General features: G+C 47.0%; 2 protein-coding genes across 6 annotated transcripts in view; one reads left to right on the top strand and one right to left on the bottom strand.

Moving 5' to 3' along the window:
- The window catches only part of PDE1B (phosphodiesterase 1B), a 128,300-nt gene extending 110,217 nt beyond the window's left edge, over positions 1-18,083 (top strand). For all 5 annotated transcript variants that reach the window (XM_077923738.1, XM_077923737.1, XM_077923739.1 and 2 more), the window contains exons 8-16: positions 1,470-1,570; positions 2,445-2,570; positions 6,303-6,404; positions 7,493-7,613; positions 8,316-8,397; positions 8,619-8,736; positions 11,837-11,973; positions 13,264-13,382; positions 14,751-18,083. In XM_077923738.1, coding sequence (XP_077779864.1) covers positions 1,470-1,570; positions 2,445-2,570; positions 6,303-6,404; positions 7,493-7,613; positions 8,316-8,397; positions 8,619-8,736; positions 11,837-11,973; positions 13,264-13,361 — 885 coding nt within the window. In that variant the 3' untranslated portion in view covers positions 13,362-13,382; positions 14,751-18,083. The remainder of the gene's footprint in view (positions 1-1,469; positions 1,571-2,444; positions 2,571-6,302; positions 6,405-7,492; positions 7,614-8,315; positions 8,398-8,618; positions 8,737-11,836; positions 11,974-13,263; positions 13,383-14,750) is intronic.
- A 2,381-nt stretch (positions 18,084-20,464) lies between these two features.
- Positions 20,465-26,967, bottom strand: part of PPP1R1A (protein phosphatase 1 regulatory inhibitor subunit 1A) — a 72,858-nt gene continuing 66,355 nt past the window's right edge. Inside the window, exons 6-7 of the mRNA XM_077923742.1 lie at positions 25,254-25,380; positions 20,465-22,268 (exon numbers count right to left, since the gene is read on the bottom strand). Coding sequence (XP_077779868.1) covers positions 22,265-22,268; positions 25,254-25,380 — 131 coding nt within the window. The 3' untranslated portion in view covers positions 20,465-22,264. The remainder of the gene's footprint in view (positions 22,269-25,253; positions 25,381-26,967) is intronic.

The following is a 26,967-nucleotide window of genomic DNA, read 5'->3' as shown; positions in this document are numbered from 1 at the left end:
GACAGGGCTTTTATTTCAGTGGGAACTCACCAGAACTCAGTTCCAGCACCTCTCAGGTGGGTGCCATGATAAGAGAACAAGGGAGACATTCCTGCACCCCTTTTTCTAGGAAAATAGCAATGAGCATTGACATCAATAACATAGCGCCTCCTAGTGGCCTCTTTTGGTTTAACATAATGGCAGGAGCTGGAAAAGAGGTTTCTTTCTGAAGGCAACGGTTCACTAAGCCAGACCCTTCTCTCCTCACCATCTCTTTCCTTGTTTGTTGCTGTGTTTTATTTCTAATAGAGACTCTATCCCTTTAATAGCCATGCAACAGGCAGAAATCCAACCCGTAAAACTTGCAGTTATTGCAATGGTGATTTTTCTGCTTTATCTTCAGGTGCTGAAAGCACCTCTGTCAGTCGAAAAGAAGCCATAGTTCCTACTCTTCTTCCCTTTTCTCCACCTTGTGCTGTGTGTTCAGACTGCTTCTGCCTCTTATTGCATCAGCACTGCAATAGATTCCAGAGGGGTAGCTGGTTGGTTTCTTGGCAATGAAACAACAATAGAGTCTAGTGGCATCATAATAAGGAACAAATGTATTGTGATCTCATGGATCAGAGCCCACGTCATCAGGTGAATGAAGAACCTGTGACACCCCAGATCCAATTGGACTCCAAGTCCCATCAGCCCCAATCAGCGTGGTCCGTGGTTCGTCCAAGTATGATCGGGGTTGTAGTGCAGCAGTGCCTGGCCATAGCTGGGTGGTACAGCAGGTGGCAGTCCCAGGTTCCGTCCCCAGCACCTCCAGGTAAGGTTGGAAGAGATTCCCCATCGGAAATCCTAGAGAGCCGCTGCCAGTCAGGATAGACAGTACTGAGCTAGAGGGACCAATGGGATGCCTGGATGTGAAGCAATTTACTATTTCTCTATGGAGGTCACATGCTCCCCATCAGATGGCTTCATGCATCTGATGAAATGGGCTCTGGTCCACAGAAGTTTGTAATACAGCAAATCAGTAATTTAGCAAGGGTGGGAAACCGGAGACCTAGGAAACCTGAGGAAACTATATGCAACCTGAAGGATGCCCAAAGGGGTGTGTGCAGAAATTAACTACTGTACAACAATGAAAGTTATGTTTGTTGCTGCTCCTACTTTTGCCTCTGGCTCTGCCCATCACTGACATAAGGCTACAGGAAGGCTGCCCATAAGGAAACATGGCCATTGGGATGGAAAGGGGTCCCTGACCCTGGCCATTAGGAAGCCACCAAAGCACTATACTATTCTGAGGGTGATCCATGACTATGGACTTGTTCACCCACACAGGAGACTATCCAACCAGGCAAAGAGATACGAGGCTAGAGGGGATCCATCCTGGTGAATACTCTGGTGCAAATAGTATTTTTCCTCCTTTGTCTCTGCTGCTGGGCAAGGGAGGGCTCCTCACAGGTTCCGATGGCATCTCCTGTTTCTGTCCCCCTTTGCAGCACTGCCTGACAGAGATTGAGGTCCTGGCCATTGTCTTTGCGGCAGCAATCCATGACTATGAGCACACAGGGACCACTAACAGCTTCCACATCCAAACCAAGTGAGCAATATGGATCTGTTTCGTGTGTGTGTGTGTGTGTGTGTGTGTGAGAGAGAGAGAGAGAGAGAGAGAGAGAGAGAGAGAGAGAGAGCGCTTATTGGTACAATGGGCAGCTATTATAAAAAAGTGAAAGAGAGTCTTTTGATGGCAGAGTGGTAGAGCATGTTCCAGTCCCTGACCTGGCATGGTAACAAGCAAAAACAACCCCCCTCTGCAGTTTAAAAGGCCACGATGGTTTAATTAGCCAAAGGCCTGAGAGAGGAGGAATGTTTTTGACTGGCACCTGAAGATATGTAGCAAAGGCACCAGGTGAGCCTCCCTGGGGAGAGCATTCCACAAATGGAGGGTCACTGCAGAAAAGGCCCATTCTTGTGTTGCCACCCTCTGGACCTGTCTTGGAGGAGGCACATGAAGAAGGGCCTCGGTGTATGATCATATGGGGAGAGGCAGTCCTTGAGATATTTTGGTCCTGAGGCATTTAGGGCTTTGTAGATTGAAACCAGCAATTGGACTGGGCCCAGAAGCTAATTGGCAGCCAGTTGCCATTATTGAACTCAGTAGGGTTCAAACGAGATGGGGGCAAACTTGAATATGGTGGCTCTGCCTGTCATTGGTTCTGGCTTCACTTACCATTGGGCGTCCACCTTACCAGCTTCAATGGGCTCCAACCACCACTGCAGCCAAGTCTGTGCAGGTCAAACTATACCCCCTGTTCAATGCTTATAGTGTTGGACTATGGCACCTGATATGCACGTGGGTGCATGGGTGAAAATCAGAAGAGTTCGAATGTCTACCCCAATCCCTGTGAAACAAGATTGGAATTGGCATTGCTAAAGCTGCCTCTGAACTGTACTGTTGTTCTTCCCTTCCCCAGGTCAGACACGGCCATTTTGTACAATGACCGCTCGGTGCTTGAGAACCACCACATCAGTGCTGTCTTCCGCATGATGCAGGAGGATGAGATGAACATCCTTGTCAACCTGACCAAGGACGAATTCGTGTGAGACCTCGTCCTCCTCCTGCCTGCTGGATAGGACTCACTCTTGCTGAGGAAGATGTTGTCTTTGAATGGGGGGAATGGGGGGGGGACTCTCCTGGAGGGGGCAGACATTGTGGGAGAGTCAAGCCAATGGTTTGCAACCACTGCTGTCAGCTAAAGTGGATAGGATTGTGGACACAGTGCCCTCTCATTGTGCAATGTTTACTTACTCAAAAAATGTCCCACTAAGTTGGGTGGGTTTAGGATTCCAGTTTTAAATACTTTGTTTTATTTAAGCTCATACGTGTTTCTGTTGAGCTCCTGATGGTCTCATTTCGGGTCCACACATCCAGTAGGCTTTGAATACACCACAGCAGGTATGGATAACCTTTGGCCTTCCAAATGTTGCTGAACTACATCTCTGTCATCTCTGGCCATTGGCCATGTTTGCTGAGGCTGATGGGAGTTGTGGTTGAACAACACCAGGAGGGCCAAGGTTCCCCACACCTGTGCTCTATATCACCAGATGCTCCCAGTTCATTCACTGGACCCACTTTTGGTCTCCATGTCTCTTTTACCTATTGATCATGGACAGAAAACTTGTGACCCTTTAGATGTTGGAGTCAAACTCTGATTGGCTGCAGCCAGCATTGATTGCCAGTGGACAGGGATGATGGGAGTTGTAGCTTGGCAGCATCTGGAGGGGCATAGGTTCCTCACCCCGGCGGTTGAGGGTGATGACAGCAATACTGTAAGGACCAGGAAAACAGGAACTCATGACTTGTGCATCAATACATGAAGCAAGGGTCAGAATATTAGGCTTAATTCACAGAAGCAGCAAGTGAAGTGGTGAATTTGTTTCTGGACTTTACCACTGGATTGAAAACAATGGCATTTCCAGGAAATCCATATGCTATAAATAGTATGTAAATGGATTTGTTGCATGGGTTGATGAAGGCTGTGGCTCTCCCCTGCCTTCACCTGGAAATATACCCAGACTGCCAACTCACCACATAAAAAGAAAGCACTTGCAATGTAGGAAAAACCAGCTACTCTGGAGTCAAAGTGCAGAGAACCTCATTTGTTCATTTCATGCACACACAGGCTCAGAGGCTTGGAATTTATGATGAGACTTTTAGCTGGAGTCAGCTGGTGCAGGTGAGAAGGGCCTGAGCTTCTCCAGATCCCTTCTTCCAAATGTCTTTTCTTGCTTGCCCTCCTTGTCTCCTTGATTTCAACCCACATCACCTTCCTTCTTGTTGTTTAGTCATTTAGTCGTGTCTAACTCTTGGTGACCCCGTGGACCATAGCAGGCCAGAGCATCACCTTGCTAGGCAGCACCCTGGGTTTGGAACCCTTTCCTGGCCCCTTTCATTACCCATATCCAGACCTGCTCCCTGACCAGACTCAAAAGCAACCCATGGGTTATTTCTGTAGGTCAACTTGACAGGGTCTATAGGCAGCTCACGTTTCATGATACATCACTTGGTTTTCCTGCAGGCCAGTCCTCACCCCTTTCACTTTCTGTGAGAATTCCCTATTTGCAGATTGTGCAGTTGCTTTATACTTGCATGGATCACAAAAAAGAGGGATATAGGAAAGACCCAGGTACACAGCTGCCCCCCTTCCATACACTTCTGATGGGGACCCATCATGATTGGCTTCCTCCTGGAACTTACACGACACCCTTATGCATGCTGGGTAGCCAGATGCTTTGTAACGATGGTCTGGGTGTGCCTATACATGGAAGAAGTGTGATTATATCTTTTGTTCAGTCCTAAGAAATAGTGGGAGTAAGCTTTTGAGTTTTACAGAATTCTCCTTCAAACGCAGCTGCACAGGACTAAACAATTGCGATGATGATTACCTATTGAATCTGTTCATCTTCAGAAAAAGAATGAAATTGGATAGAGTTTGACAGACTCTGACAAATGTGTTATAGTTACTAAGGCCTTGCTGGGAGGCTGGGAAGCTTAACATTGCAAAGGCTTCCAGGAGGCAAGAGTAAATGAGAAGATGTGTTATATTTGGGAACATATCCGCCAGAAGACAGGCATTTATGTGACTCAATGCCATTTGAGCTTCTCATGACTCCTGGGATGCAGGGCAAAAGACATAACCACCAATATTAGAGGTCATTTAGAAAGCACATCGCAGCAGTGTTATTACCTGACACACATCTTGGAACAGAATCAAAGATCATCTGCTCAAATCTGGCCATTCAAGATGACCAAATGGATAGGTCCTTCCTTTTCTCACCAAATGTCAGGGCTCCACTGGGTGTAAGGACCTGTGATGAGCATGCTGGATCAGACCAGGAGCCCATCCAGTCCAGCATCCTGTTCTCACTGTGGCCGCCCATGTGCCCGTGGGAAGCCTGCAAGCTGAGCATGAGCACAACAGCACTCGGCACACCTTTCACAGCAACTGGTATTCAGAGATATACTGTCTCTGGCAGTGGAGGTAGAATATAGCCCCGTTGATAGTCTCCTGGTATGCCCCACAGAGGAACTTACGGTCTTCAAATAAAAACATCTTGAAGGTCCCAGGCCACAGAGAGGTTAGGCTGGCCTCAACTAGAGCCAGAGCTTTTTCGACTGCGGCTCCAACCTGGTGGAATGCCCTGTCGCAAGAGACAAGGGCCCTGCAGGACTTGACATCTTTTTGCAGGGCCTGTAAGACAGAGCTGTTCCACCAGGCCTTTGGTCAGGGCGCAGCCTGACTCCCTCCTTTGGCAATCTCTACAAAGCTTTAGTCTATGGTTGCCATCAATTTGTATTTTAATTAATTTTTAGAATGTATTTATAATGTTGTACTGTTTTAGTGTTGTTAGCCGCCCTGAGCCCGGCTTCGGCTGGGGAGGGCGGGATATAAATAAAATTTATTATTATTATTATTATTGTACCTCAGGAATGTGTCTAATCCTCTTTTAAAGCCATCCAGGTTGGTGGCCATCGTGGCCTCCTGTGAGGGCAAGTTCCATAGTTAAACTAAAGAAGAAGAGGAGATAATGGTACAGGTGGTAGAGCTGTCACACAGAAAATACATGTGCCCTTCTGCCCCAAGGGCAGAGCTAGATCCAATGGGTTCAAGTTACAGGAGGGTAGATTTTTGCTCGTGCACCATGAGAAACCTCTTGATGGTAAGAGCAGTTCAATAATGGAACCAGTGTGGTGTAGTGGTTAAGAGCGGTAGTCACGTAATCTGGGTAACCGGGTTCGCGTCTCCGCTCCTCCACATGCAGCTGCTGGGTGACCTTGGGCCAGTCACACTTCTTTGAAGTCTCTCAGCCCCACTCACCTCACAGAGTGTTTGTTGTGGGGGAGGAAGGGAAAAGAGATTGTTAGCCGCGTTGAGACTCCTGAAGGGGAGTGAAAGGCGGGATATCAAATCCAAACTCTTCTTCTTCTTCTTCAATTACCCAGAGAGTGGTGGGCTTGAAGCAGAGGATTTGGACAGCCTTCTGTTGGGGATGCTCTTGCTCTGGATTTCCTGCATTGTGCAGGGCATTGGACTAGACCAGTGTTCTTGCATTCTTCAACCTTGAGTCCCAATATGTTTTTACGACTACAACTCCCATCATCCACAGCTGATTTAGCTGTCTGTGGATGAGAGGAGTTGTAGTCCAACATCTGGGGAGACAAGAATAATGAACTATACGGCCTACAAGGCCCCTTCCAACTCTATGATTTTATGAAACACACAGGAAACGTCTGTGTGAATATCTCTTTCCTTCTGTTTTGTGTGGTGCAGGGAACTCCGGTCACTTGTGATTGAAATGGTTCTGGCTACGGACATGTCCTGTCACTTCCAGCAAGTAAAGTCCATGAAAACCTCCCTGCAGCAGCTTGAGCGGTAAGTGGCAGAAGAAGGGGACTGCGGGGGAGGCAGGGGCACTGACCATATGGCATGGATGGAGGTGCCCAAGGGAGGGGTGATAGGGGCAGTGGGACCTGAGTCCTAATTTTTTCCAGCCTTGCAGAGTAACAGTGACTTGGTAAGGCCGGGGATGTCCAGCTAGCAGTGTTCCAGTGAATGTGATGACATCACAAATCTGGCTAGACAACCAGAGCTGGCCATGTGCTGATGTAACAATTCAGAGCAAGGGCAATGCTTTGAAGCAAGGTCTGAAGCCCAAAGGGAGAGGGGCTTATTTTAGCCTAGCTCTAGTTATGCTGGGGAACCTGTCCTCTATGAATGACATTTCACTAAAGGAGTTATGGAAAGAAAAAGGAGTCTTGGGGCTTTTCAAAAGGAGCAGGTTTTGTGGGAATGGTACCAGCAGAAGGACTCTGTTTTTCTAAGAATAGACCAAAGAAAGACAGAAGAGCAGCAGCACAGAACCAGTGTGAGAGAGGTGGAGGAGAAGCAATTTATTTAGCCCATTATGTTTTGAGTCATGGACTCGTAGAATTGAGGTTCCAACCTCCAGTACTGCAGGAATATTTTGCCCAATATGGGGCTCGAACCCATGACTGAGATTAAGAGTCTCATTCTCTACTAATTGAGCCACCAACTTATCTATAATGTCATGACTTATTTTCAGGAGTTCTGGTTGCACTGAAGCACAGAGGCCCATAAATATAGACTTGGCTTACCAGTCAGCCATTATGTTTGGTTGCCATTTCTGACATGCACAGAGGGCTTGAGAAAAGGGCAGGAGAAAAATGAGAAACAGCAGAACTTTCCCCCAAGTTCCCCAGTGGCTTGGAAGGGACTCTCCCTTTTTCTTGCCTGCTTGAAAACTGCAGTGGAAATGAGATTTTCACAATAGGGATCTGTGTGGTGCTATGTGACCTGCTTGGCCAGAGGGCTAAGATCACTAGTCTGTGGTGAGTTGGCAAGTGGGTTTGTGGCTGCCTTACCCTGTAGGGTGAAGGTGGGGTATGCCAGAGGTGAGATCCTACTCTGTCCTCATTATTTCCATGATAATACTTTTCCAGAATTGACAAGTCAAAGGCACTCTCCTTGTTGCTGCATGCAGCCGACATCAGCCACCCCACCAAACAGTGGACGGTGCACTCCCGATGGACCAAGGCCCTCATGGAAGAATTCTTCCGACAGGTATATCCTGTGGCCTCTGTGACCCAGAGGCCTGTTTCTTCTGGGATTATTATGTTTGCGTACAGGTGACTCCACTACAAAACAGACACACAAGACATAGCGTAGTAAGGGGTGCATGCATGTAATTTTACATTCTTGCCTTCAAATTATTTGCAAGCAAGAAAGTAATCTCCCCCACCTTCCTTCCACGGTGAGTATGCTGAAAGGCAAATCCATGAAAATATGCTTGTGCGTTCCTTTCAGTATTGAGTGCAGTTCTGAAACTGGGATCTAGTTTTGAATTGGAAATGTGAAATATTTTGTAGGAGGCATCCCTTAGAGAAAGTTGCTGAAATATACAGAGGTAGAAGGGCTAGGATTCCTGAGCAGAGACTAAGAGCTGTGTTGAAGGAAGAACCATAACCCCCCTGACTGTTGCAAGATCACCAGGCAATGTATCTTATCAGGTGGCCTGTTTGTTTTCATTTCTTCTCCCTATGCTGCCAGTCTGTAGCCATGGGAACATGTGTGTTTGGTTTTAAACGCACCAAACCAAACCAAAGATTCTCAGGATTTCACAGCAATTGCAGCATTTTCCCTGAAGAGTGATAGTCTGTGCTTCACAGCACAATAGTAGCCATTCTTGCTACCCCAGGATCAGTCTGCTTGGCTCAGATGTCTTGCTCTTAGGGTTGGTTCTGATGCTGCTTTTGCTTTCTCTAGGGTGACAAAGAGGCTGAGCTTGGTTTGCCTTTCTCCCCTTTGTGTGACCGTACATCCACGCTGGTGGCTCAGTCCCAGATTGGTGAGTTGCACAATGCCAGGCTGTATTCTTTGGTGAGGCCCTCATGACCAGCATCTCCTTCCCTAGTGGGGCTCACCACCAGTCCTGCTCCATCTGCCACCTTATTTCATCCTGCTGTCATTCTTGCCCACTAGATATCATCCCTCTCTGTGGTGCACCACGGTGCCTGGGGAAGCGGAGGAGTCCACAGCCCTGTTGTTAAGGCCTCTTCCTTTCCACAGGCTTCATTGATTTCATCGTGGAGCCCACTTTCCAAGTTCTGACGGACGTGGCTGAGAAGATGGTCATCCCCCTGGTGGAGGAGGGCTCCAAGAACAAATCCTCCAGCCAGCAGAGCAGGTTTGTACACAGGGAGGGCTGGGGTGGAGAGGAGCACGGGCATGGAGAAGCAGCCAGAACCAGTTCCAAAGGGAGAGAGACCGGCTTCTTCAGTGTCATGCGCTGTGCCACAAGTTCCCAACATTCTGTCACATGCTAATGTGACCAATAAAAAATAACCCAGGGTGATGATAGGGCAATGGTAGGTGGCTTGATTCTCAATGGCTGAGCTCACCAGGGACAAGAGAGCTGGGTTGGTCCTTACTCCATTGGTGTACTTGAGTGAAGCCCATTCATGTTACCTAATGGTACTCTCCATACCATGGACTACATCACCCCTACTTGGGATAGTACCCCGAGCAGCATACCTGCAGTCCTTCAATCATAATGACAAGCCAGTTTCCTGATGCAGTGGAACCTCGGTTTTCAAACGTAATCCACTCCGGAAGATTGTTCAACTTCCGAAATGTTAGAAAACTGAAGATCAAAGGGCGGTCAGCAAAATCCATTGACAAAGTGGAGAAACGCGCCTCGGAAGCCATTCGACTTCCAAGGTGCATTTGAAAATGGAAGCAATTACTTCCAGATTTTTGACATTCAGGTTCCGAATTGTTCGTCAACAGAGACATTCGAGAACCGAGGTTCCACTGTACAGTGGTACCTTGGGTTAAATACTTAATTTGTTCCGGAGGTCCGTTCTTAACCTGAAACTGTTCTTAACCTGAAGCACCACTTTAGCTAATGGGGCCTCCTGCTGCTGCTGCGCCGCCGGAGCACAATTTCTGTTCTCATCCTGAAGCAAAGTTCTTAACCTGAAGCACTATTTCTGGGTTAGTGGAATCTGTAACCTGAAGCGTATGTAACCTGAAGTGTATGTAACCCGAGGTACCACTGTATTCTGTTATGCTGTTAGTTCAGCCTTCTGCAAGCTGATGCCCTCCAGATATTTTAGAATTAAGTCCCATCAGGCTCAGCCATTATGGGCAATGGTCAGGGACGATGATCTAATAACATCAGGAGCAGGAGCGGTCAATGTGGTGCCCAATAACACTGTTGGACTACAACTCCCATCAGCCCCTGCCAACACAGCCAGTGTTCAGGGATGATCAGCACTGCAGTTCAACCAGCCCTGGTCTGGAGGGTACCCATGTGGGGGGAGTCTGCACAGAGTTTAGGGGCAATGCAGATATGAGCAGGCCTGTTTCTCATTGAGGAAAGGAGGGCGTGGAGTTTAATACCCCGCTCCACCAATAGTGCTCCTGGATGTACCCTTTTATTTTTCCAGTAAATGCATGGTTTTCATTCACCCCTGTGCAGGAAAAGAATACAATAGGAACAGAACAAGATGCTTTATGCTAGGTTACATCAAGCCCACAATTTTTCCTCTTGGCTGCTGTGGCCAAGTGCTGTGGGCACTTCCTATCTTTGACAGACTAATTCTCCTTTAACTGGAGCTGCCAGCCATTGAACTTGGTACCTGAGCTCTAGACCCTCCCAGGATGCTGGTTGGCCCAGCCATTGTGGATGTGGATGGGGAGGCAGGGACAATGCATCTTGCCAGGGACCAGTTTCCCACATTGAGCCTGCATGTCCCAGTGCTGGGGATTTGGGGGAAACAGGGCTGGTCCAAGTCCGAGGTGAAGGCCAAGATGGTGCTCCCCTGCCCCCTTCCATGTATAAGGAATAGCAGCTGAGTCTTACTTCAACACTGTCAATAGGACAGTGACCTCCCCAGCACCTGGGGGCTATAGCCGGAGAGGGCATGTGGCACACACAGCATGCCTAACCCCTCAGCAACTGCCACCTGAGGCGGCTGCCTCATTGCCTTATGGGAGGGCCGGCCCTGGAGGGGAAGTTCACCTCTTGAAGAAAAAGAAGAGTTTGGATTTGATATCCCACTTTATCACTACCGGAAGGAGTCTCAAAGCGGCTAACATTCTCCTTTCCCTTCCTCCCCGACAACAATCACTCTGTGAGGTGAGTGGGGCTGAGAGACTTCAGAGAAGTGTGACTGGCCCAAGGTCACCCAGCAGCTGCATGTGGAGGAGCGGGGAATCGAACCCAGTTCACCAGATTACGAGTCTACCACTCTTAACCACTATACCACACTGGCTCTCTGAAGCATGTTTGCTGTGGGAGAGTCAGCCAACCTTCTTTCTTTTGAAGAATAATAGGGGCTTTTTTCATTTCCCATTCCTCCTTGTGAGTTTTGGGGGGCTGTGGAGTGCTTCCCCTCTTGACTGCCTCTCGCCTGCTTGTCAGGGGAAGGCAGCGAGGACCAAAGGGAGCCTGTGTCAGCCTGTGAGATCAATTGGAACCTTTCAAGGTGCCAGCTCTGACAGAGCTTGTGCGTCCCCAAACTCCCGTGAGGCAAGCACCAAGCAGCACAGCCAGCGGCAATGTCGGGCTTCACATAAACGGGCCCCTTTGTAGCTGGAAATTGCCTTGGCCTGGCTCACCATGCAGGCTGTTCTTTGTGCACCTGGCTTGGGGGTGCCCAAGGGAGAAACATGGATCCTTCCACCCATCCCCCCCACCCCCACCCCCGCTCCTGTTCCTGTCTTGGTTGTCACTCCCAAAGCTGGGCAAGTTCACAGGAGAGTCTTTAATTTGATTTGATTTTTATTTGTGGGGATTACTATTTTTTATTTTATTTTTTAAAAAAGAATACCGTACCTCCTCCACTCCAGTTTGAAAATGGAACAGGGGTGGGGAACGTGTGGTCCTCCAGCTCCCATCCATCCCAGCCAGCCTGGCAAGTAGCCAGAGGTGATGGGTGGTCTGGTCCAGCAACATCTGAAGCACCCCAGGTTTCCCCATCCCTGACTTAAAATGTACAATACAAAATAGGAGTTGGGGGCAGGGAGACTAAGAGAAGTTGATTTGCTACGCAGAGAAACGCAGTGATCAAGGCTAAGTGAGGGAGTATAAAGTGGAAGCATGGCCAAAACCAAGCAAGTGCTTCTAGGGCCCCCGAGTTTGTCCCTAGAGGGACACCAGGCAGCAGTCCAGCCAGCGTGACTGTCTCTGGCTGGGCGCTGCATGGCAGGAACAGCCCTTTATGGCCCTTGACTCTGGGGATTTGCAAGGTTCCTCTGATGGTGTCTCTCACTTCTTGCAGTTCCCACTGGCGCCAGCCCTCTGTCGATGAGCATGCTGAACTGGGAGAAATCAATGCTGACATCAACAGCTTCCGTTCCACCTGGACGAAGTACATCCAAGAGAACAAACAGAAGTGGAAGGAGCGAGCTGCCAGTGGTACGGGCTGACGGTGGGGCAGAGGGATGTCTTTCTTTGTGAGTAGGGGACAGATTTAGTTGTGTTGGGTCAATTTTCCTGGTCAAGTTTGTAAGGGAGCTGTGGTCAATACTGCCCCTTCACCAAACTGTTAAGAAAAAAGAAAAATTTGTGGGCTCCATGACATGCATGCACGTGTAATATGTAAATTCACTCCAAACATCCACTTCCTGACCTTGTAACAAAAAACCCGTTAAGAACCAGCCCTTGAACACAATCTGATTGCCATTGATGTAATCATTCTTTCTCTTAATTTCCATTTGCATCTTCCCTAATGCCTCTCTAGCTGCTTTACCCTTCTTTAGATTTCTCCTTTTCTTGTATTTTCTCCCTTCTGACTTTGCTCTTTTTTAGATCAAGTAGTTGTTTTATCTCAGTATATTATAAAAAGATATTTTCTACTGGGTATGTTTTTCTGTATATCTTTGAATAAGTATTAATAAATAAAATTTAAATAAAATAAAAAGAGGGAGCCACCACATAAAAGGCCCTGCTCTTGCCATGCCCCTCCTAATGCTATTGCCGTGTTGTATTCATGTCCCGCTCTTCTACGGTAAGGACACTAAGAGCAGCTTATAAGCAAGAATAAGTAGAAAAGTTAATATGTAAATCCATCAACATGACCGATAGATTATTTTGTTTAAAAAAAGTAAACAAACCTAACACTAGCATTTCCTAATCTCAGTTTATCCAGTTCTTGAGCAATGTATGCTTGTTCTGGTATTCACACATCAATTGGTACTGGACTCATCTCTCTGCATGGTACATTTAAAGCACTTTTCTACCACTTTAATAGTCATAGCTCTGTGAATTATAGCTCTGTGTGGGGTCTGTGTAACAACTCTCAACATTCTTAACACGCTACATTTCCCAGGATTCTTTGGGGAAAGCCAAGACTGTTAAAGTGGTAGAATAGTGCTTTAAATGCACGGAGCGGATGCGACCCAAGTTCTTTATGGCATTTCCCTCCCTTCTTTTGGACAGGGAACCTTTGGCTCTCTGGATATACAGTAGGTACTCATCCCTGAGTACTGGCAATGCCGGCTGGGGCTGGAGGGATTTGGAGTCCAAAGTCTGTAGGGGGTTCACAGGTTTCCTGTTCCCTCTCCTTTTTCAGGGCCTACATCTTCCTAAGCCCCCCTCGTCTCACCTTGCCTGCCCCCTCACTCCTCCTGACCTTCTGCTGGGTCTCTTGATCTTGGCACCTGTACCCACAACCCCCCTGATGCTGATGCCTTTCCCCCTCCTTAGGAATTACAAACCAGACATCCATTGACGAGCTCTCACCCTGCGAGGAGGAGGCGCGCACGCCTGGAAACCAGCACAACCAGAACGGCAACGTGGAATAGCACAGCCCGTGAGGGAGCAAGGTGGGTGCTTGCTTGACTGCTGATCAGGGGTGCTGCTAGGAATTCTAAGAGAGCTGGGAGACCAAGCTTGTGACGCAAATCCCCATCATATTTGTATTTCCTGATTTATATGCACAGATGCAAATGTAGGTCTCTAAACAATTTAAGATTGAGGGGGTTGGAATCTCACTGGTGCTTTGCATCACACTCAGCAGGCCTGTAAGCCAAGTTTGTATTTTTTAAATAATAAAAAGGCTAAGATTAAAAAGTGGGGAGGGGAGTCTAGGGCCCAGCACAAAAGAACTGGGGTCTGGGGCCCCTGGGCTACCTCCTAACAACACCCCTGCATTGGTGACTTGCTTGTCCCAGAACAGGGGTGGAGTTAATGAACCTTAAGCATCAGGGCCCCTAATCCCAGAGGGACCCCAAAAGTGATTAGTCCACATTGCCTAATTTTTTTGGTTGGGGGGGGGGTCTAGCAGAACCAACTGGAGTTGCACAGCTTAAATTGATTAATTTTTTGTTGCATGCATTTCAGCCATCCCAAAGTTTGAGAGTCAGTAGCACAGGTGTTGTAAAGGTGTGGTGATCTGCCATGGAACAACCCCAGTGAAGAAGAGAACAGTAGTTAGGGGGCCCCATGACAGTCCCCAAAATGCAGGTTTGCCACTGTCCCAGAATTTCAATAATCCAAGCCAGAGGGGCAGGGAAGAAGAAACAGACCTACATCAAGGAAGCTGTTGCCTTCTTCTTGACATAGTAGTTTTCTGTGCAGAGGGTGTTTGTTTGTTCTTAGTAGCAAAACATTCAGGTGTGTGAAATAACACCCCACCTAGCTAGTTTTTAATAAGCAATAATTGTGCTCCAGATTTTTGCAGTTTAGTGGCGTAGTCCAGATGCAGGCTTATTACCTGAGAGCAAGGCTGGAGAATGTGTGGCCCTTCATACATTTGTTGGACTCCAACTCCCATCAGCCCTGGCCAGCATGGCCAATAGTCCTAGATGATGCAAATTGTAATCCTGCAACATGGGGGGGGGGGGCAGTTTCCTCAGCCCCACTCTAATGCAGGGTTCTTCAACTTTGGGCCCCCCAGATACTATGGGACTACAACTCCCATCATCTCCAGCCACCTTTAACCAATGATCTGGAATGATGGGAGTTGTAGTCCAACAAAATATGAGGATCTGCCCTGCTCTATTCAAACTCCAAGTATTGCTGTTGCTTTCTTGCTCTTATTTTCAAAGGTTATTGTTAATTTTGTTATTTCCCAATCAGAATTGTTTTCATGATTTAACTCTGGTGGAAGGTATGAATGGCTTCCTTCCTATCCAGTCCATGGACACGCTCCTGACTCTGACTCTTGAGGCTGTTTCTGTTTTTCCTGGCAGGTCTCCAACGCAATTTACTCCAAAGTCTTCAATACCATCGACAAAGCACCATTCGCACAGGGAGGGAGCCTCCCCAGGCTCGAGAAGGGTGTGACATGAATGTGACCATCAATACTACTAGTAATAATATTAATAATGATAAATGCAACTGTTAATGAGTCAACAATGTCGACATCACACAGCACCCACTGCCTGCCCCATCCCTGAGTTGCAGAGAATGAGAGAGACACATACCCCCCCATGTAACTGTTAGAATTCCTGCTCCATGATTGCAGTCATGGGATTTTTGTCTATCCCATCCCCCAAGCACCAATGAATGAGCAAATGGCCTCGGCAACACCGAGGGCTTACACTCACAGCCACCCTCCCCCTCCCTGCTGTGCCAAACGGGCCGGGTAAGACTTCTCACTGCCAATCCAGCGAAGTGACTGCCGAGACCGCTGCCACATTTTTTTACTGTATTGGCTGAAATTGCACTTTGGAGGAGAGTGTCAAGGCAATGGAGAGAGAATTGCACCCCTGCATGATCAGTATGGCTCCTAGCTGGCCTCGGGGGTGGACTAAATTAATGGCATCCCAAGAGTCCTCCCCTCCCCACGTATGAGGTTCCACCTGCAGTTCTCCTCCTGGGGCAGTTTGCTGACGTCTCTCACAAGCCTCGTCCCTTGTATCAAAATGTGTATGCCCTATACTCAGCCTCCCATTTTTATGAAGCCAGATCAGCCAGCCTCTCTCAACTCATTAAAGCATTAGATTGGCTCAGATCTGCTGTGTATCAAATCTCACATCTCTGGAGCAATAGTTATATTGCACAGTGGAATAGCCCCACCCAACCCAACCCCTAAGTGGATGCCACCTTTATCCATGGCCCACTGCCGGCAACTGCGGTTCCACTTGTGAGATGACATTTAGGCATCTGTTGGAGTTGCAGGCACCCATTTTTCTGGCAGCCATTTGGTCATATGGGTTGGGGGGGGGGTAAGAGGAAGAGTTGAATTGCAGTTCCTCATCCTATCCATAGACTGAATCCATTCTGTCTGCCTATAGGGGATATGCAGTATGGAAGTTGGATGGACCTTATGGCTGCTGGTTATTCTGCAGCTACTGGGTTCTGGGCATAGATAGCTCACAGGATGTCCTAGTGGTGCATCTTCTATGGACTGATGCATTGATCTGTGCATTCATGGGATCTCAAAAGCCAGTTCGTGGGCTTGGATGGTCTTTAGTTAAGGACCCTGTTTCCCTTTTTGATTGATGTAATCATATCGCTGTGTGCGATGGAGATCTGAGGCAGGTTCATCTCGTATGAATGTGAAGAGAGGAGAGCAAAGGGTTTTGCAGATCAGGACCAGGGTTTAACATGAGCCAGAATCCAATTTTAATGCTAGGGCTTTGCTGAGTTCTGGCTACAGACACTCCCACATATCTGAAGTCTTGAAGGTATGTCTTCCAGGTAAGCTTTCTAGGTGAGCTTGAACCTCAGCATTCATCCTCTCTCTCTCTTTCAAGAGGTGAGCCATAAGAGAACCAGGGCTTTGGATCCTCATTGGATTGTAGCTTGAGGCTGAGACGCATCGCAGAACATGTACATGGCGCATCTCTTGTGAGTTCTCATGAGATTTGGGGTCATCTGTTGAGTTAAAGGGTTGAACTGGCCAGTTCCCAGCCTGGAGAAGTCTTCCTTCATGGAATGTCAACCCAAATGCTGCCCCTAGAAGCTGATATAACACAATAGTACCCTTATGTACCCTTCCTGCCAACCTAGCAGTCTGAAAGCACGTCAGAGTGCAAGTAGATAAATAGGTACCGCTCCAGCGGGAAGGTAAACGGCGTTTCTGTGTGCTGCTCTGGTTCGCCAGAAGCAGCTCAGTCATGCTGGCCACATGACCTGGAAGCTGTACACTGGCTCCCTCGGCCAGTAAAGTGAGATGAGCGCCGCAACCCCAGAGTCATCCGTGACTGGACCTAATGGTCAGGGGTCCCTTTACCTTTATCCTTATGTTACTGTGCATATGCTTATGTACAGCAGATATAGGGGACCTGTGGCCCTCCAGATGTTGCTGAACCACACCTCCCATCAACCTTGGCAAGCGTAGCCAAGGGCCAGGGAAATGGGAGCTGATGTTCAGCAAGACTGGCAGGCCAGAGGTTCCTCACACTCTGATCTATAGCATAAGGAAGTATAGTATTGGAAATAGAGGTTGCCAGCAAGAAGTTGAATGACATGGTGAAAATGGGTTGAGAGACAAATTGAGTGCATGGTGAAGCTTCAGCACTTGCCAAACTATGCATGGATCTTGACAATCCATGTTCTCAACATGACCATGCGACTTGACACTAAATTATGGCAGCAAGTGACTTTGAGAAATTCTGCCTTAGGCCAATCTTTACATTCATATAGTAAAGCATATGGTTCAGTCTCATGAGGGCTGTAGAATGCCCGCTGAAGGAATTGGTACAGGGGCTCCAAGAACAAAGGAAAAGGCGGACTGTTCTGATTTATTTTAAGAATACCCCAGTGCATTCTGGGGCAATGTGGCTAGGCATATTGACATGGACAAGCTTTCAGGCAGAAGGAGAGAGAGGGTTGCATTCAGTGCCAGCCCCCCTCAGAGTAGACTAACTTGGGTTCATCAATTTCAGTGGCTCTGTTCTGAATAGGGCTAGCACTGGATACAATCTCCAGAGACTGCAGTCAGGTGAGTTGGGGGTCTCTGGCCAAGAAGCCATTTTGAAGCTGCTGAAGGTGTGCAAGAAGTGAAAAATCTCCCATTTTTGTGGCAGGACAGGATGCCCCCTCCATTCCTTCGCAACCAATGTCTGTCCTAGCCTGAAATCTCTCATCATATGACTTGGGTGATTTGGGACTCACTTCCTCCCTAGCTGTAAGCACTTGGAATGGGGACCTGGTTGAGAATTTGCTCTTTGGAGCTTCTTCAGCTATGACTTCCTGTCCAGTGCTTTGAATGCTTCCCCTGAGACTTAATGAGGCTGAATAAGGAATGTCAAGGGCTGGAGCTACCTTCACCCCAACTCTGAAGTTTCTTCCAGAGTGTCCAAACTGGAAGAAACTTGCAGCTCCCGTCTCCAGCCTCTTTGTCCTCCAACTCCCAGCCCCAGAACTTTGTAAATATCTTCTTTGTCAACACATTTGGTCCGTGGAACTCTGTATGTGTCTGTACCTCGGACATAATTTTTCTACCATGCAGTAACTCTTCTTTCTTTTTGGTTTTGTTTCTTGAACTCAGATTCTTATATTATAACAGCTCCATACAATGCAGAATTCCAAATTATGCGCATGTAAAAGAAACTTAATAAAAGAATAAAAGGAAAGTGATGATCAAAAACAGCAAATAAAAGGGAAGGGGAAGAGACACAAATGGCTGGTTCTCCTGGTTTCTGTCCATCAGAAATACCACAATAAGCACCTTGCAAGCAGGGATGGATGCCACAGCTTCTTTCTGACTTCCTTTTCTCATGTGATCACCGATCGTCCATTGAACCCCATTTCCCCATAAATCTGCTTTCTTTATTTAAAAATGCCCCCAGATTTGCATTTCAGTAAGCAGTTTTAGGAGCCTTGGAAGCTGCCTTGTCTATACTGAATGACCGTTTCTCTCCAGGGCTTGAGGCTCTCTCTCCCCCAGGGGATTGCTCTACCACTAAGTGCCATTCCCTAAAGTATTTCTCAAAATACGCGTTTCCAAATGCATTTAATCTCAAGACGGGTTTTAAAGCCAATCTCGATGCTTTTTCTGAGCCAAGAAGAGCAGCACCACAATTGCATTCCAATCTGAATTTTTGTCCAGGAGCTGTAGATCAAGTGAGCCTGTATCAGAATGTGAAAAGATCAAATTCCTCAAGCATCCCAGCTGGCAAAAGGCAGTGCTTGTCAAGGGTTGATAAAGAGGGGATGATGATTGGCGGTGGGGAGATCCTTGCAAAACAGCCCCTGTAGAATGAAACGGTTATGTGGGGGGGGGGGTGTGTGGGGTGTGGCAGTGATGGGAAACAGCTGCTGAAACAAGCGCCCCCCCCCCCCCGGTAGCCAGTGACAATTGTCAGGGTCACTGTGTTCTATGTATGCAGCGAGAGTCAGCAGGAGGTGTGATGGTGGTTATGGGGAATGACCCAGAGACTTGATAAGCTTATTAATGGGGCCCCAGAGCCATTGCATGCAAACTGAGTCAGTTGGTGGAAATTCCCAGTCCTGAAAGGAGGTTCAGCCTCCTTCTGGATCCTTCCTGCTCAGCTCCTTGGCCAATACAGACTCTCAACCCACCTTCGCTGCTTTCCATTTGGAGTGGGGATGTGGCTGCCACTTTTATTGATCCGCAGGGTCAGTGAGGTCAGCCCATTAGCAATTTCTCTCATGGACTATCCCTACCATGTTTTAAGCAAATCTGTGTATGCAATTACCTGTCACACAGGTAAGAAAATGAGTTGCATTCTGGTGTAAATGGAAAGCTATGGTTGGCCGTGAGTCTCTGAGCTAGTTTACATGTAGTGCTAAACCAAACCACAGTTTAGCACAAATGCATGCACACATTAGTGTTTCTGGAAATTTCAATAGTTGCCCTCCAGTTCCGGTCCCCCTGCTGCCGTCATGAGCAGCATGGCTTGGTTTAGCATTGCATCCAAACATGGGCTCATGGTGTGTCTGGAGCAGAGGCAGAGTCAGGGGGTGCAGTGGGGGTGGGTCGCCCCGGGTATCACCACTGAAGGGGGTGACAAAACGCTGGGCGGCACTCACTGCGGGGCCTGCAATGCGCCCAAGCCATGCGGCACTCCTGGGAGAGATGCAGTGGTTTGGGCGTGCACAGGCTCTGCACTGCCTAAATGGTCCGCCTGCTGCCCCCCCCCCCCCAGCTGTAGGACAGCTGAGAGGGGGGAGACAGGCAGAATCCTCGGAGGCCCCGCAGAGCATCCTGCCCCGGCTCATCCCGCTCCATGGGCGGCTGGCCCTGCCCCTGGGCTCAGGGCACACACGCCTCCCCAGGACCCAATTGGCTTGCTCCGCCACTGGTCTGGAGTGAGGCAAACCGTGAGTTTGGGTTCAGAAAACACTCCTAGCTAAACCGTGGCTTAGCTCACAGCAGCAGGAGTACCAGGAGAGGAGCACAGTTGCTGTGAACTTCTCTCTAGCAACCTGCACACTAAGCCATAGTTTGCCTTCATATTGTGAATCATTGTGTGACTCAGCTCTCCATGGGTGCAAATTCAGGCATACCTTTAGCTCTGCATCTTTATGCTGCTCACAAAGTTAAATCAGAACTGGCAAGTAGGATAGCATCTGCATTTCATTTAGTCACCAAAGTGTCAGCCGGGACTGCACTGGGACTCCCGGGTGTCAGTTGTCCTCTTCCTTCTTATTTTCTTATTTTGATGGGTTTGTCCCCAGACACTGTCAGGCAGAATCTCTTCCTCTCAAGCACACCACTAAAAGAGAGGGGAGCCCGTGGCCCTCCTGGTGTTGCTTTCATAAATCCACCAGCTTCATGGTTGTGTCTTCTAATAAGGAAGACAGGCTCTGACTCTTGCCTTTGGTGTCAGACGAAGATGGTACGTAATGCTGGCCGAGAGGCATTTTTGCAAACCAAGGAAAATGACACATCCTTGACAGCACTGCTGAGGGTGAAAGACGGAGCCCTGCCATGTTGTCATAGCACCACACAAGCCACTTAGGGCAAACGAGTGATTTTGGAACTCAAAAACCAAGCAAAGATGACCCGTTTAATAAAGAAATAGAATTCACATGTGTGATGGGGGAAGAGAGCCCAGAATGATGGTCCGGATATGTAAAACTCTGCCAATGATTCAGGGATACACAATGTACGACCGATGAGAAACTCAAGTGGGATCTCTGATATCTCGGACCTATGTATCTAGCCTGCAGCCTCCCCTTTTGCGGGTGGAGCAATGAGTGTGTTAATAAAGGCATGCAGCACCTTTCCCCAACCTTGTGCCCTCCAAATGTTGCTAGAACTACAATCCACCATCTCTGCCCCATTGCCTATTCTGGCTGAGGCAGATGGGAATTGGACTGCAACAAAATCCGAAGGGCACTGACTAAGGGAAGGCTGGCAGAATAAAGGCCCGTGTCATATTGAGGCTTTGGCTTAAAACACCAGTGTAAGAGCCACGGATCTGTCCTCCACTCCTTCGTCTAGGCTGCATCCAGCTGGTTTCTTTATGACAGGGAAGCCTTGACTGCATTTTCTATTACATAAGAGCAAAATTCAAAATACTGGTAGTATGTCTAGCATAAAGAGAAAAAATAGCTATTTCAAGCGCTCACGACTGTGTTACTCTAACGTCCCAGGAAATAAGCAGACCTTTTTTTTTGTTTAATGTGTGACAAATACTGGAGGTTATGCACACACGACTGAGGCCTGTAGGTTGTTTCAAGGGAGGAAAACCTGCTACTCTCTCCCAGAAGGCACTGTTGTATCTTGTCACTCCCAAAGAAAGGACAGCTCAGCTGGAGAAGGAATAAAGAGGAGGTTGTCATTTGTTCAGATTCCCCCCACAATGATAGGCAGGAACCTTTTAGATGGCCGTCCAGATATTTTGGACTATAGTTCTCATTATCCCTGACTGCCTGAGGCTAATGGGACATGGAGTCCCAACCACTTTTGGAGGGCTCCAGGTTCCCCCATTCCTGCTCTACGTACTGTTCCCATCCTAGTTTCCTTCCAAAGCATGATAGGAGGAGCTGCAGATTTTCCCAGCCTGCACCTATCTATGGCTACAGTAGAAAGCAATAAAAAATTGTAGAAATCAGTATTGGACGGCTAGGAAAACACCATTGTAGAGTATAGAAAAATGAGGTCTAAGGGAATAAAATCATCTAGCTGGTGGCCTAGATCTCTCCCACAGCAGATGAAATAATGGTAAACCTATTTTTGAGCTGTACTACATAAGTGAGACTGCAGGTGGAAGCTTACATGACTGAATGCTCTTCTACCCAACAACGACTACTACTACAACAAAATATTTGTATATAAAAAATGGCACATCAGAGAAAGAGCTAAGTTAGAATTCTCTGCACTTCTTGGCATAAAGAAATCTATTGTGTCTGCTGGGAGTGCACAAGCATGTGCCTCACTCCCCACCCCCAGCTCTTAAAGTGGTTCAGCTCCAGGCATAAGACTTTACAAACTCATCTGCTGTTCTGGAGAACTGGGCCAGTGATAAATGTACAATATGGAGATTTCTCCAGCTCTGCTAACTAACAAACATACTCTCTAGTGCTGATTCACCTTTTTCTACTTCAACACCTAAAACATGAGCCCAAGCCCAAAACTGAATAGATATCCTCCCCTAGGCCATTGGACATTTCATTTAAAAAAAAAAGAAAAAGGGGGGGGGGACATTACAAACATCTGAACAGCCATTGAAATCTTTTTTTTAAAAAAAAAAATTCTTTAAAGAAAACTGCTGTGTGATATTCCCGTATGCAGGCATGAGCTCCGCCTGTGTTCAGACGTAACCTCCATTCCTGAAGCAGTGCATCACCTATGGAACAAACAAACAAAGTTTGTAGAACAGGCTCTTCAAAATGGCTGCTGAAGACCAAGGTTAGTTTTAAAGTGAAGCTGGGATATGCACAAGAGTTTAATTATTACAAATGCGGCAAAGGTGGTTGCTATCTTGTCCGATACCTATTTCAATCATTACTTCTGATCACCTCATCTGAAATAGGGAGATCTAGGAGCTGGAAAAGATATAGAAACAGACAATCACAAAAACCAAGGGTTTGGATCGTTTTCCTTACAAAAGGCAGGGATAGCTCACCTGTGGCCGTTCAGATGTTACTGGACTACAACTCCCATCATCTCTGGCCATTGGCTGTGCTGACTGGGCCAGATGGGGATTGTAGACCAACAACAGCTGGAGGGTCAAATGTTCTTCTCCTCTGCTGTAAGAAAAGGCTAAAGAGTGTGGGACTATTTTGGGTGGGTGGGTGAGGACAGAGTATATGAAATTACGCATGGCATGGAGAGTTCAGAGATGCATTTTTCTTCATGGCTCATAATACTAGGACTTAGGGTCACCTAAGGGAATTGACTGGCAAGGAATGTTCTTTCTTGCATGCAAGATGCAACGGAATTTAAAGCCATGGGGTTAGATAGCTTTAAGAAGGAATTAGACCCCTTATAGCTCAGTTGGTAGAACATGAGACTCGTAATCTCAGGGACTGAACTAGATGATCCTCATGGATCTCTTCCAGCTCTACAATTATTGATTGTGATTCTGTGATCTCACTGGAGGATACGCCTACTAACAGCTATGAACTATGTAAGCTCAACAGACCCTCTTAAAACAGACTTTGCCAACCTGGTACCCTCCACATTTTTGGATCAGAACTCCTCTCAGCCCCAGCTGAGCAGAGGCAATATTCCTCTGAACATCCAACCATGAGGGGAAAAGAACAATGTGGGGAGGGTTGTTGGCCCAGCAACAGATCTTTGGTATGATCCAGTAGGATCTCTAAAATTGTCCCTTGACTAAATATAGAGACCAAGCTAATCACAGCCCTTGGTAAAGTTAACAAAACAGTCAAACTGTCCAATGATAATAAGAGGGTTGCCATCTCTTTTAGTGGTGCCTGAATGCATCAAAGAACCTTGAAATCTCTGCTTCTGTTTGGCTTGTGCTTTGTGTTAAGACAACACATTGCTGGGTACAGGTAGGCACTCAGGTGTGTGGGAGCCAGAGAGTGAAGACTTGTGCCAAGTCTGCTGCATGTGTCTGCATCTCCCCTGGGGGCCCACATTGTATCTTCATTCTCAGTATACTAAAGTACAAAGAACGTCCCTTTCAGTTTTCATTAAGCCTGGGCTTGAGTGAAGCAACCAAACCTTTCCCTTGACCAATTTGATCTGAAATGAACTAATCTAAGATGAAAGGAGAACTAATTGAAGTCACAGTGAGACTTCATAATCCAGGCATCCACAAAGGGAATTTGATACCCGCAGAGCTAACATGCTCTCGCTCTCTCCCTACTCTCACACCATCCAATGATTTTTATCACTGCGGGACTTGCAGCTGCATGTGTCTGCATTGTGCCAGAGGTCATGCAGATGGCCTGGCACCTGTGGCCTTTTGATCTGCAATACAGCTTGCTTGCACATGCACAGCAAAAGATAAATATTTTATCATGATTATTTTGTACCCCAGAGCATCCTCTGCCCCCCCTCAGGTTCACCTGGACACGCTGCCTTTATTTAAGCATAGCTCTCAAACCCATTTTCCTGTTCAGTTGCTCAGTGCTGAAATGCATGAACTGAAGAATCACAAAGGTGGTTTACGCGGCAATATCTGAATGAGCATTTTCAAATATTGCCCTGAGTGCCATTCCTATGTATAAAAGGCTCATGTTTGACACGTTTTTAAGTTTAGAAAACAGGAAAAAGGGGGGTTGGGGTTGACCTCCACCAGGTTGTGTAGACATATTTACCTTAATAGACCTGGTAGTCTTATCCATTCATTTTAATGGGTCTACTCCAAGTAGGACTAACATTGGCCACAACCCATTATTTTGGTATTGATACTCATCCATCCCTATGTTCAGATGTACATACCCCTTGCAGAATAAAGTATCCACATTGCATCAATGTTCTGCTCAGTGCCATGCATGTGTGCCAACATATGGAATTTCTGCTTTGATGTGCATACAGCAGGTCATATTAGGGTTACTATGCACCAAGGCAGAACTGTGGGTTTATTCTTCTTTACTATGTGCAGAGAGATCTTGATGCGCTTCTGGGATATACAGTGTCCCTATTCATCTGGGCAAACATTTGCTTTGCATTTCAGAAAATGCTGAAATTCCAAGTGAATGGGTGGTATTTGCTATCACATTTTAACCTGTTCTCCTGGGGTGGGGGGGACGGGACACTAGAAATAACTGATTGAAAGAAACGATTGAAAATGTGAAACAACTGTTTGCACACACACAAAATCCAGCAGCTATGAACCATCCACCTCTTCCTGGATTTTGGTACAGTATTTTACAGGTGATCTTTTTTTTTTAAATGTGGCAAAAAGTGTTCACCCATTCCAAGGAAAGGCAGTGCTGCTCCAGGAAGCACTGCCTCACTCTAAATCAGCTTCACTCTAAATCAACTTCATTTTGCTAAGCCATCACTGACCTGGATTACAAGAAGGAAGTGGGGGAGGAAAGCCCTAAGCCTAGGGAAAGCAAGCTGAAGCAGCAACAGATTGGGGAAACAATAGCTATGAAGGAGCAAGAGAAAGGTGAATCGCAAATTACTTTCACTTTCCAAACCCCAAAGAGGTAAACATTCAGCAAAGTCAAAGGCTTTTTCCTGCAATACTTTCCCTGGCTCATAAAGTAAGACTATATATCACTAATGAAGGCAATTTCAGAATTGGTATAATACACCCCTGGGTGTCCATTCTATTCAGAGCAGAGTTGGCTCCTTTATCTCCCTTTTCCTGCCCCCTCCCCAAATTTAGAGGCACAGCTATACATACTCCTTGGCCAGCTTCTGCTTCTCCACAGAGCTCTCCGGTGGTATATGAACTCCTTGCTTCTCTGAGGACAGGTCTGGCTTCACATTACTGGGTCTCTCTGCGCAGCAAGCTCCCGTGATGCTTCCTTCTGCACAAAACAATTGTCAAAAAGTCCATGAGGAAATGGAGGGATTTTTTAATTGATTCACAAAACAATCAAGCCGCGGAGCGGAATAGGGAGAACAGCAACATTGGCAGATGATACTGGCGTATAGAGAACAATAACAACAACAAAACCAAAGAACGTCTGTCAAAACAGCTCCAGAGAAATCTCTCTAAACTGGGTCACTGAGTGAAGGCATACCAGATGAGATTCACTGTTAATAAGCAGACACAGTTATACTTACTTCTCACTACATACATGCATGGATAGATTCTCAATTGGTTGGAACCGCTCAGGGAAGATTTGGGAAGGTATAAATAACGAATAATGGGAAGCTCACAGGGAATGTTAAACTCAGTGTGTCATGACAATAAATTCCAGTCATAGCCAGCCCCCTCTCCCCAAATCCATATGGCCACATGGGCATTCTGAACTCCAGCATGGCTGCTTTCTCCCATCTATAACCCTGCCAGAGAAAACTTTATGCACACCTCTTGGCACTTGAGAAGCTGTTACCTCTGTTAAAGTGAGCAGACAACTCTTTGGAAGCCCCACACCTGCAAAGGATTGTGAGGGTGTGCAATAGTAATAGGAATAATAATTGATTCTATAATCCTTTATTATTTATACCCTGCCCATCTGGCTGGGTTTCCCCAGCAAAGGGATCAAAAAAGTAAAAGAAGAGAAAAGTATCTTAATGCTGCTAATTAAGCCTAGGCTGCATCAAGTATATTCCTTAAGAAAATCTTCAGTTGGGGCGTTTTGTCTATGGGAAAAGAACAGGGAGCACGACGGTGATTTCTTTAATAGAGGGTAACAGAGAAAGTTATCATGTACATTTTTTTAAAGTAACCATTTGATCAATATTCTATAACAGTGTACATTTTTACCTTTGCAACTTGTGTGCCTTCCATAACCATTGACTGAATAGCTGCAACAGGGCTGCTCAGAAGAGCCTCCTCTGTGTGCAAATCACGTGTGCACATGAAAACAGGAAAATGCCCACCACCTCAGTTTCAGTGTTCATGTGTTGAGAAAATGTTGATGGGAGTGGGTTGCTATGTGCATATAGCTGCCTATATGCACAGAGAAGTTTTGTGGACAAATGGCCAATATGGAATGTTCATAAACATTCTGGCTTTGGAAGAGGAAGGATCAGCCACAGGCGCTGAGTAGAGATGGGTGCAGTCATCTGAAAAGGTGGGGGGACGAAGGGATAATAGGCCTAGAAATCGGGTTGAGTGAAGAAGTGAGGCAAGAAGGTTCGAAGCAGGAGCTGAGGGTGATAAGAAGCCCCATGCAAAGCCTAAAGGAAGGTAGGCAGGCTGTGTATGCTGCTTTGGAGAATGGGTAAAGGCGGGTTTCTCAAGAGTGACAAATGTGTCTGTAGGGTTGCTGTGGGGAACCTGTGGCTCTCTAGACGTTGCTGGAATAGAACTTCCACCCTCCTGACCTTTAGCTGTGCTGGCTGGGGTTGATGGGAGTTTTAATTCAACAATATCTGGAAGGCCATAGATTCCCCAACCCTGTTATGGGGGTGGGGTGCATGGACCATCACTGACAAAGGTCAAT

This window comes from Podarcis muralis, chromosome 2, assembly GCF_964188315.1.
Source record: "Podarcis muralis chromosome 2, rPodMur119.hap1.1, whole genome shotgun sequence".
Taxonomy (NCBI): domain Eukaryota; kingdom Metazoa; phylum Chordata; class Lepidosauria; order Squamata; family Lacertidae; genus Podarcis; species Podarcis muralis.
The sequence above is the reverse complement of the archived record's forward strand: the minus strand, read 5'-3'. Positions and strand labels throughout refer to the sequence as shown.